Source organism: Cicer arietinum, chromosome 1 (genome assembly GCF_000331145.2).
Source record: "Cicer arietinum cultivar CDC Frontier isolate Library 1 chromosome 1, Cicar.CDCFrontier_v2.0, whole genome shotgun sequence".
NCBI lineage: Eukaryota > Viridiplantae > Streptophyta > Magnoliopsida > Fabales > Fabaceae > Cicer > Cicer arietinum.
The window spans coordinates 52,317,912-52,330,103 of NC_021160.2; the positions used below are offsets into that span (position 1 = coordinate 52,317,912).

The 12,192-nt window shown below is 30.9% G+C and overlaps 1 protein-coding gene across 11 annotated transcripts; it reads left to right on the forward strand.

Moving 5' to 3' along the window:
- The first annotated feature begins 3,035 nt into the window (after positions 1 to 3,035).
- Positions 3,036 to 10,319, forward strand: LOC101493879 (pentatricopeptide repeat-containing protein At2g22070-like). 11 transcript variants are annotated; one of them, XM_073367017.1, is made up of 10 exons: positions 6,975 to 7,151; positions 7,345 to 7,418; positions 7,848 to 7,975; positions 8,117 to 8,183; positions 8,305 to 8,338; positions 8,413 to 8,726; positions 8,822 to 8,962; positions 9,347 to 9,442; positions 9,527 to 9,583; positions 9,940 to 10,319. In XM_073367017.1, exons 4-10 carry the CDS (start codon positions 8,121 to 8,123, stop codon positions 10,024 to 10,026), a joined length of 792 nt encoding a protein of 263 aa, XP_073223118.1. In that variant the 5' UTR covers positions 6,975 to 7,151; positions 7,345 to 7,418; positions 7,848 to 7,975; positions 8,117 to 8,120; the 3' UTR covers positions 10,027 to 10,319. The 11 variants fall into 11 exon arrangements, with proteins under 11 accessions (XP_073223114.1, XP_073223121.1, XP_027187329.1 ...); XM_073367013.1 differs by lacking the exons at positions 7,345 to 7,418; positions 7,848 to 7,975 and adding an exon at positions 3,036 to 3,297 and having other exon boundaries at positions 6,970 to 7,151; XM_073367020.1 differs by lacking the exons at positions 6,975 to 7,151; positions 7,345 to 7,418 and adding an exon at positions 3,036 to 3,297.
- Positions 10,320 to 12,192: the final 1,873 nt, after the last annotated feature.

Below are 12,192 nucleotides of genomic sequence, written 5' to 3' on the forward strand. Positions count from 1 at the left end.
AAAATTTTATCATAATTTAAAATTTCTATTTATCTATTTTTATGAATTATATTAATTATATATATATATAATTACTTTTGTTATTTCAACAAAAATTGGAATAATTATTTTTTACAAAAAACTAACCTTTTAAAAAATGACATTTCGAACTTGAATTTCCTGAAATTTTATCATAATTTAAAATTTCTATTTATCTATTTTTATGAATTATATTAATTATATATATATATATATATATATGTATATATATATATATATATATATATATATTACTTTTGTTATTTCAACAAAAATTGAAATAATTATTTTTTACAAAAAACTAACCTTTTAAAAATTGACATTTCGAACTTGAATTTCCTAAAATTTTATCGTAATTTAAAATTTTTATGAATTATATTAGTTATATATATATATATATATTACTTTTGTTATTTCAATAAAAATTAAAAAAAAAAATTAACAAAAGAATTATTTTATAAATGCCCATTTGGATTTATTAAATTTTTTTCATAATTTAAATTTTTATTTATTTATTTTTTATGTATTTTTATGAATTATAATAATTAATTTATATATATAATTTAACAAAAAAAAATTGATTTTTTTTTTTTTTTTTTTTATAAAAAAATCAGTTGGAAGTCGTCATTTGGGAGTAGGCCTTCCTTAAGGAAGTCGCCATTCCAAATGGCGACTTGTAAGGAAAAAAAAATTGAAAAAAAAGGGGCATTTTGGTGTATAAATTTGAAAATGGGGCATATTGGTATATAAATTTGAAAAAGAGGGTATTGTAAAAAAATAGCCCTGATTTTTCTTGGAGGTCAATTTGGACCTCCGGCTGATATTATCTTTTGACTGTAGGATGACAATTGGTAGGGTTTGGGTAGGGTACTATAGTACCCGTCCTCGTACCTGCGATTTAAAAAAATATCTATGTCCATGCGTGTATTCTCTTGGGTATCAACTTTAATATCCGCACACTTACTCTTTGGGTATTTAAGTGTGTGTACCCATACTCATCACTCACACTTTAACTAAAAAAATTATCTAAATATCTTAAATCCAATCATAAAATATTATAAACTAAAATATTTTCTAACTCAAAATATTTCAATTAAACACTCGTTAAAATACACATTTAAATATCCATAATAATACTTTATGAAGTTGCAAGTCATATAATAATATTATTCGAGATATGTAAAAATAATTGATAGAAAGTTACAAATATAATTATAAAGTCACGATTAATAAAACATAACTATTAGTTATAAAGTCATAATAATTTATTATTCATCATAATCAAATTCTTAAAAAATTTACAAAAATTTATTTTTTAATTATAAAAATTATAGTGGTCCAATGATATTAGTAGATGTTAAAACATAAAAGAAAATAATTAATTAAACTAAACACCAATATAATAAAAAAAATTAATAATATATTTATATAGATGCGGGTGCGGATAATTATCTGTCTCCATGTCCATATCCATTATGCAGGTTTTTATACTATCTATTATGAGTTATTTTTGTGAATTCGTACTAGATCTGAATCTAATTGTCATTTTTATTTGACTGGAGTGCAACAAGGATGTGCGTGACCAACCTTTTCTAGATTGGCTCACACTTCAAAGGTTAGAAAAGTGTTAATCATATCCTATAATTAAGAGTGTATTCTCACATTTTTTGTTTTTTATATATGACAATGGTTTGATCATTTTATACTAAGAGATTATGACTATTTTTGACATACCTCCAGTTCACATAAGTCATCTGATGGCTTCTGATTTATTGAGAGTCTATACTCTTTGCTTTATTTTCATGTAGTTTTTTTTCTTTGGGCTAAGCCTATAAGATTTCGTTTTAAAAAAAATTTGGGAAGTGTGATCAGAAAAAAATAAGGTGTGAATAACAAAATTGATAATTAAGTTTTGACAAAAAAAAAATTAAATTATATAAGTCTCATGAAACACATAAGCCATACGTTGGGTTACACGGATATAATATACCCCACACTGCGGAAGATACCATTGCCATTAGTAGCTGTACGATATAATACCAGGTGGAAGCATGACATGAGTACCAATGTTCAATCACTTCAATTTTTTATTTTTATTTTTATTTTATAAAAATGAAAAACAAAGAATAATAGGAACACGCATGACAAGACGACAAAAATGAAGTGCATCAGAAAAAAGTTCTTTTTAAACAAAGGAGTATTTTAAAAACTAGATTCCTGTTTTTTTTAATCTTAAAGATAGTTACTCTTTAAAATAACAAGACTCCTTTTTGCTCACGTTTCTTTTGAACTATTTTTGTTTATCTACTTCGTAAGATTATTATTTTTATTGTGTAATTGTTCTTTATTAAAGTATGCCACTTTTATTCTTGAAATTTTTTCCTATGCAAGTACAATATAAATTTATTTGACATATGTATTCAATTAATTCGTATTATAATACATTTTGTTATATCTATTTATAAAATATATTTATAAGATCAAGTTTGACATTAAATTATATGCATTTGTAATAAAATTTACCAATTAAATCTTTAAATGATTGACATATTTATAGATTTAGATGTTCTAGTAATAAAATTTCACTTTTAAAAAATTGTGCAAACATTAAAATTTAACTAATATTTTTTGAATTGAATCAGTAATGTTTAACAATAAAACTATTTAATATGTACTTATATTAAATAGTTTTAATAATTAAAAATAATATTGTATATGTTTCTTTTTATTATTGAAATTTATTAAAAGAGTTTAACGATAAATTTTATACGAATAAAGTATTTTAAATTTGAATCATTGTATTTATATCAAATGTTCTTATAAATACTACATGAATTATTCTTATGGCATCAACTAATACATAAATTTAAAAAATAAGTACAAAAATCAAAAGTATTGACATTTAAATGTTGTTGCTAAAAGAATTATTTTTGCATGAATTCTTCCACGAAATGATCCAAAATCTATGTTTAATATTATATTCAATCTAAATAAAATAAAAATAAAAATAATATTATTTGGTTTTTGGTAGGCTTTTGCTTTTAAGCGCTCTTTGTTTTGCATCTCCCTTCAAAATCTGAAAAACCACCCTCTCTTTTTTCTCCCTCTCTCGATCGCGCCGAGATATTCAAACTCTTCCACCGCCTCTCTCCGGCCGACAACCGAATCAAAACCTCAATCATCACCCAATCCCTAACCGACCTAGGGTTGCTTCTTCAGCTCACCCTTTCAACCTCTCCACTGCAATCCACCAATCAGGTTGTCATCAACCTCTTTCAGGTACGCAAATTTCCTTTTCCAATTATTTCCTTACTGCTAACTCTTCCACCTCCTTCGATTTCCTGTTTCAAATCCCCTGCATTAGCTATTTATTTTCAACGCGTGTTTTTATCCTTTTAATTTTTATCTGCAAATTAGGGTTTTCGCCTTAAAAGGAACCATATATTAGATTCTCATAAATATATTTCTTTCTGTTTGAGGAACTATACTTGCTAAATAGTTGTAACTATTACATTATTAAACACTAATGTTCTAAGTCATCAATGGCGCATCTTCTTGGAAGCGGGGCAGGGGCCACGGCATCCCCTATCTTTTTAAAATAATAGTGATAAATTATTAAAATATATTTCAACATTTGTGGTTTTGAGAACTATTTCATCTCTCTTCTCCAACTATTTACCTCTCTTGTCTCTCTGTTCAGTTGGTTCTACTTCTTTTAAAGTTTATACTAATAAAATATAATAAAATTAATACAATAATCTCTATATATATATAGATAAATTATCTAATATGGAGGATAAACTAATCCCTATTTATAAATTTTTACACGATAACAATTGATATATGATATAGTGGGATATTATTTTTTAATTATGAATTTTTGTAATTAACTTCTGTATTTTTTTAGAAGTGATACGATATTTAACTATAAGAAATTTGATACATTTTTTTTAAAAGAAATTTTTTTTAAAAATACGAAAATTGTAAAATAGATATATATTTTATTTGATTAAATTAGGTGAAATTCTAAAAACTTGTGTAAATTGTGCGACTGTTACATTATTAAACACCAATGTTCTAAGTCATCAATGGCGGATCTTCTTGGAAGCTATGCAGGGGCCACGGCATCCCCTATCTTTTTTAAAATTATTATTATTTTTTATAAAGGTTATCAAAATAATTGTGATAAATTATTAAAATATATTCTAACCTTTGTGGTTTTGAGAACCATTTCATCTCTTCCTTCTCCAACTATATCTCTGTTCAAATGGTTCTATTTCTTAAAATTTATCCTAATAAAATATAATAAAATTAATACAATAATCTCTATATATATAGATAAATTATCTAATATTGACAAATTTTTACATTTTAACAATTGATGCATAAAGTTGTAGCTTGATGCAGAAATTATTTCGCAAAGCTTGTAAAAATGATTACATTAGAAAACATTCTAAAAGTGCAAGTACCTACCAAGCACTAGAGTCATTAAGCAGAATGAATGGATTAATGGAGAAGCCAACAAAGTTTGCTCTTTGTAATGCACTTAGTTCTTGTGCTAAAACCCTGAATTGGCATTTGGGCATACAAATTCATGCATGTCTGATTCGATCTGGATATGAAGATAACCTGTTCCTAAGTAGCGCACTTGTTGATTTCTATGCAAAATGTTTTGCAATTGTGTATGCAAGGAAGATATTTAGGGCCATGAAAATACATGATCAGGTTTCGTGGACTTCACTTATTGCTGGATTTTCAGCAAACAAACAAGGAAGAGATGCCCTCTTGTTGTTCAAAGAGATGTTAGGAACTAAAATCCGGCCCAACTGTTTTACCTTGACTAGTGTCATTAATGCATGTGTGGGGCAAAATGGAGCCCTTGAACATTGTCCAAGTCTTCATGTTCATGTCATCAAACGGGGATTTGATACTAGCAATTTTGTGATCAGCTCATTAATTGATTGTTATGCGTATTGGGGACAAATTCACGATGCTCTATTATTATTTAATGAAGTTAATGAAAAGGATATTGTTATATACAATACAATGATCTCTGGATTTTGTCAAAACCTGTATAGTGAAGATGCACTGAAACTATTTGTTGAAATGCAGGAAAAAAATATGAGTCCTACTGATCATACTTTATGTTCCATTTTAAGTGCTTGCAGCAGCCTTGCAGTGCTTCTTCAAGGAAAACAAGTGCACTCTCTGGTTATTAAAATAGGTTCTGAAAGGAATGTGTTTGTGGCCAGTGCTCTGATTGATATGTATTCAAAGGGTGGTGACATTGATGCAGCTCGATGTGTGTTAGATCAGACTTCTAATAGGAACACTGTGTTGTGGACATCCATGATCATGGGCTATGCTCAATGTGGGAGAGGCTTAGAGGCATTGGAACTTTTTGATTGTTTATTAACCAAACAAGAGTTAATTCCTGATCAAGTCTGCTTTACTGCTGTCTTAACAGCTTGTAATCATGCAGGATTTATTGACAAAGGAGAGGAATATTTCAACAAAATGAGAACAAGTTATGGGTTGTCTCCTGATATAGATCAGTATGCTTGCTTGATTGATCTTTATGCTAGAAATGGAAATCTAAGGAAGGCAAGGGATTTAATTGAGGAAATGCCTTATGGTCCAAATTGTATAATTTGGAGTTCTGTCTTGAGTGCTTGCAAGATTTATGGAGATGTAGAGCTTGGAAGAGAGGCTGCTAATCAGCTCATTAAGATGGAACCATGTAATGCAGCTCCATATTTAACTCTAGCACATATCTATGCAAGAAAAGGTTTATGGAATGAAGCATCTGAAGTTAGAAGCCTTATGCAACAAAGGATTAAAAGAAAACCTGCAGGATGGAGTTGGGTAGAGGTAGATAAGCAGTTTCATGTCTTTGCAGTTGATGATGTTACCCATGAACAATCAAATGAAATCTATGCAGAGTTAGAAAGGATTTACTTTGGTATTTTAGATATGTCGCCCTATGTATTAGAGGATAACTACATTGAAGTATAGGTTTACTTGCTTCATGTGGATTGCACATTACAATTCATGATGAAAAATGTTAAGACTTTCATGCCATTAGTTGATTACAAACAATGGTTGAATTTAACTTCCTGAAAACCGTAGAGGTTGACTCAAACTCTCTCTGTGGACCTGACATTTTGCAGATCCCAAGGATTTGTTCTATCTACAGCTTGCCTTGCAGATAATGCCATCAAGGTGATTGTAAAGCTAGTAACAAGACTAGTGAAACATAAGGCTCAGCTCGTTTAAAAAAGTTTTCGCCAGAAACCTAGTTGTTACTTTCTAAATTTTTTCTCTAGTTGTTATGCCAATAACCTTCAGAATTATACTCACTTTATCACTCACCTATAAATGGCCAGTTCAACAAATTGTCATTAACAATGTCTTCCTCAACGGATTTCTCGAGGAGGAAGTGTATATGCGCCAAATTCTAGCATCAAGTTTTCTGACACTAAACCAGTTTCTAAGCTACCAAAGGCCATTAAATGTCTCAAAAAGTACTGATTGCTTGATACTAGAGACTTAAACTTTACTGGTCTATGGGTTTGTTTCAAGTAAATGGGACCCCTCTGTGCTCATCCTCAAGACTCCTAGTTACTGCCTATATGCTTTAATCTATATTATGGATTTGATCAACATGTGATGCAGAGCAGGCTAAATAGTGTGTTTGATCTTAAAGCAACTGGTTGAATTGGATTACTTCCTTGGCAGAGGTGAAGCAGAGGTGAAGCATCTATACACTGGTTCCTTGTTTCCAATTCATTCCAAATACATTCTGGATTTTCTGCATTAAGCATAGATAGTAGAATCTAAAGGAATTGCCAAAACCATGCCTTGGGTTGGGGGAGTGCAAACTAACTAAATTTGACTAAAACTATATCACATGCATGATCCACTGAGCACTTTGTTGTTTGTGCTTTGCAGTATGCAAGTGTAGCTCGGATAGAAATCAGGCATACTGTGAATGAGTTTCGTCAGTTTATGGCACAGCCTCTGGATGAACCTTGACAAGCTATCAAACACAGCCAGCTATTTATGGTCTTCTGTTTCAGCCAGCTTCTCCCAGTTCTTGGTTCCCTTTGTCGGCCTTCTGTGATGCCATTAAGGTATTGGATTCAGATGACTAGCATTCCACCTCAACAGCTTGAATTTTTTCTGTTTTTAATAACTGAATTCCTCAATATTTGAATTTCACTGTCTTGCTTCTATTTTATCCATAACTTTGTTTTTTTTCCTCATTGAAATAAGCTTTTTGTGATTTGTCTATCTACACGTACTTATTTTTATCTGTTCATGTAGGTTAATGCCATATATCTTTTGTTTGAGCTTCACGTCCATTTATAATGCGTCCCTAATTTGGTGCATTTCATTTGGTAATGTTCTTGTTTCAAATTCATACTGATTTATCTCCAGTCTCATTTTTCTTAGCTTGATAATATTTAACCAGGTTTATTAGGGGAAAAAGGCACTCCGTATTGGAGTGACTACAAACCCTAGAAGTGCCAATTTTAGGTTTGGCTCCGTTTTTATGTGTAAACATCTCTGTCTTGGTAGTTGGTACACACTGTGACTCGTGAAAAATTGTTCTTATCATCAATTTGGTGTTTGGACGTAAAGCTCAAACAGATATAACATCTAGCAATACTACGAAGAATAATTTACCGTCTTGGCCTGGAAAATATTGATATCCATGTTCTTTTTCCAAGTTTTTGCCTTCTCCCTCTTTATTTTTTACGCTTTCCTCTCCGCAAGTAATTATTTTACTTAATTAGGGCAATACTTCGTGTTAATTGTGTATGTAGGATCAGTCACAGTCATCTCAGTCAACTACTGGTGTAGATTTAAGCCGCTCTAATGCTTATGATCACGCTAGACAGTTAGCGTCCGAAATCCCTTCCAAAAGCTACCCGTCTTCAGATGGGCAAAGCAGGTGTTGCCTTGGTTCTCTTCTGTAAATTACTTGTTTCCATTGCAATGATTTTTTTTCCCTGAAGATTTCAAGATTTCATTTTCAATCTCTAAGCATAAATATCATCTTTATTACAAATTTTCATATCCAACAACATTACAGAATTATGGAGAACTCGGGTTGCTATCTACATGGAGCCAGTGGTAACACCAAGGAAGAAAATCTTATAGTGAGTTAAAGTTTCAGCATTACTGCTCAAATTTTTATCTACACAAACATCTCACATGAGATTGCTAGTATTTCTAACGCTCCTGAATCTTATTCTTATTTTTCTTCTCTAATTGGTGCAGCAAAGTGAGGATGTTCAACTGTCAAATTATGAGGGTATGTAAAGTTTCTCTTTCGGCTTCCTTAGATTTGAGCAGCTCTAAAGTGTTCAACTGCCAATTTTTGTGCAGATTCACAGGCATCACTCTACTTGAAGAAAGATGGCTCTGATAAAGGGGTGTTATCTCCTAATGCCAGCTCCTATGCCCCATCATCTCATATATTAGCAAAGTCTCATGAGAAGATAGGAACACCAAGGGATTCGGCTGAGGGTTTAGCATATGGAAAAGCTAATGGGGAAACAAAGCATTTAAATTCACGTGGGGCATCATATGGGTCAGATTCTATGAGAGGTGTGGCGGCATCTCGTGGTTCTGGTTTATCTCCAAGTTCGTCAGTTGGTTCATTGTCTTCTGAAAAATCGTCTTTGAATCCCAATGCAAAGGTGCAGTTCAAGAAGGAACATTTCACTAGCTGATTCTTGTTTTCAAATTATTGACCAATGTCTGAGTTTCTTCTGTTTCCCTTTCATGTTGTAAGGAATTCAAGCTCAACCCTAATGCAAAGAGTTTTATTCCATCACCTGCTCGGCCTCCCACTCCAGTGTCTGATAGTTCCTTCTATTTTCCAACTACTGTAAATACTGTACCAAATATGCTTGGCGTACCCATGACTATTGAGGTAAGTCATTCAGAGCATTTATTGAATATATAGAATTACTTAGTTATGGGTTGGAGTTATTTAAGGATTACTGCTAAGTTTGACTTGCATCTAGCACAATCACTACTGTAATGTGAAATATGCAGGTTATGACTAGTGTCGATGTGGTTGTCCAATCTTATGGTGTTTAAAGTTTATTTTAAATTTCTGGTAGCTACCTATTTATACAAAGATAAATCCCCGCTTTTGCTGATAGGGGACTTCAGTTTTGATATTCTGGGGATGTGTGTTTATAGGGCTGGTTAAATAGCTTGCAAACGAGGCTATGCAGAAATATTTGGTTTGACTTAATTTCTTTGTCTTGGTATTCATAAACTTATTATTTTTTTTGCATATGGTCTGCAGGTTGGACCTAATTTTGCTGGGACGCAACCTATCATATATAATCCACAGGTCTCCCAAATGCCAACTCAAGCATATTTTCATCCAAATGCACCGCAGGTATGATATCACTTATAGCATCTCTCTGGTGAATGTTGCGAGAATGTCGGTGCTTCATGGTAATTGTTTAACATCTTATTGCAGTATGGACAGCTTCTTGGTCATCCTAGGCAAGCTTTATATATGCCGACTTACCTACCTGTAAGAATTTCCGTGTTTTTCGTAATTTATTTATTTATTTATTTTTAAATGATTGTTAGATAAATTTGTTTATATTTTATTTTGGCATTTATCTTTGGTCTCTTATCATATATACTCTGGTTAGGAAACTTCAAATGTGTACGGTGTAATTTCATATATCTTACCCCTACTGTCGTAACTGCTAAAATCAGTCATCTCATTAACTTAATTCATGCTCAATGTTCCACGTTGATGTATCATGTGTGTTGGACATTCTTATCACAAATCACGATGGTGGCACATGACTTTTTTTTCCCCTTTCAATTATGCATCTCAACTGAATTTTAACGATGTTGTAATTAATTGTATGTTTTTAGGGAGCTGCACTCTTTAATGTTCTGAGAAATCAATCTTCTCATATGGCTATTTTACAGGAAATGCCATACAAGGGACGTGATTATTGAAAACTTGACTGGTTGTGTTATTAGCATGTCAACTCCTTGCTCGAAAAGAATAGACAAAGTCGATGTCCTGAAAAGTTTTAAATGACGGTGTCAGCAGCAGATTGAAAGATTTCAAATGGTCCATTGTGAGATATAATCTTATGACCTTGTATGAACCCATACATCTTTTGGGGTTTCTCAGGTTTTTTGATCGTGTAACAGCATAACTCATATTTATCCCCGCCTCTTTTTTATTCCTTAATACCATGCAACATTTACTTTGTATTACTATTAATTCATCCTGTTCTTGTGCATGTTTGGTGCTGTTTGTTTGCTACCGTATCAGTTTAATTACTGGTAAATTATTATCTAATGTTCTACTATTCGGTGCGGTGCTGTACAAGCTTTTGTTGAAGAATCAAGATTTTAGAAACTTCATATTAAAAATCACTATCAATTTTTTAAAAATCGCACTTTCTAATTAATTTTTGAAAATATAACTCTAAGCAATTTCTAAACATTCAATGTAATTTGTAAATAATAAAAGAAAACCTGCGAACAAAATGAAATTTAATGAGTAATATTTATAGAATTATATCACAATTGCACCCATTTAAAAATATAATTTTGAAAATGGAAGATGGGGGGTCAAGTGACAATGCTTCGTGTCATGAGGCACTTAATTCTGTCTAGAGACAATTGCATATTTTAGATTGTCATTATCAATTGGATAGTTTAGTTTGGAGGCACTTAGTTCTGTTAAATGAGAGAGCGAACTTCTCTATTGGCAACATGTTTTACTTGGCTTCTTTTTTCGGTAGTTTCCTTTGTCACTTTATGTTTTCTAAATTGCAAATCTGGAGGTGTATTGTGACAAAAAAAAAATCTCTAAATTGGTTAATTTGAATGTTAATTGGTGTTTTTGCGATTACATAGAGTGGAAAAAGATGTCATCTGATTTTTCTTGGAGGTCAATCTGGATTTCCGACTGTTCTCATATCTGCGATTTAAAAAAATATTCATCTTTATATGTGTATTCTCTTGGGGATCAATTTTAATATAAATAAATTATATTGTTGTGATTAAATTTAAAAATTATTCAAATATCTTAAATCCAATCACAAAATATTATAAACCAAAATATTTTCTAACTCAAAATATTTCAAATGAACACTTTATATGCATTCAAATATCCATAATAATACTTTATGAAGTTTCAAGTCATACGATAATATTATTCGAGACTGTAAAAACAATTGATAGACATAACTATTAGTTATAAAGTCATAATTATTTACTTATTCATCATAATCAAATTCTTAAAAATTTCTAAACGTTTATCTTTTAATTATAAAAATTATAATGGTTCAGTGATATTAATAGATGTTAAAACATAAAATAAAATAATTAATTAAATTAAACACCAATATAATAAATAAATAATATATTTATATAAGTGCGCGTGCGGATAATTATATGTCTCCATGTCCATATCTATTATGCGGATTTTTACCTTACCTATTATAAATTCTTTTTGCGAATACCTACTGAGTCTGGATCTAATTGTCATTCTTATTTGATTGGGGTGCAACAAAAATGTGCGTGATTCGACCTTTTCTAGATTCACCCGCCCTTCAAAGATTAGAAAATTGTTAAGCATATCCTATAATTAAGAGTGTATTCTCACATTTTTACATTTCGGATAAAATGTACTCACAAAATGTATACGGTAAGTTTACGGTTAGAGATGTTTTTTATATATGACAATGGTTTGATCATTTTATATTAAGAGATGACTGAGGATGTGACTATTTTTGACATACCTCCTGTTCCCGTAAGTCATTTGATGGCTTCTGATTTATTGAGAGTCTATACTCTTTGCTTTATTTTCATGTAGTTTTTTTTCTTTGGGCTAAGCCCTTAAGATTTCGTTTTAAAAAAAAATTGGGAAGTGTGATCAGAAAAAATAAGGTGTGAATAATAAAATTGATAATTACTTTTTGACAAAAAAAATAATTATATTATATAAGTCTCATGAAACACATAAGCCATACGTTGGGTTACACGGATATAATATACCCCACACGGCAGAAGATACCATTGCCATTAGTAGCTGTACGATATAATACCAGGTGGAAGCATGACATGAGTACCAATGTTCAATCACTTCAATTTTTTATTTTTATT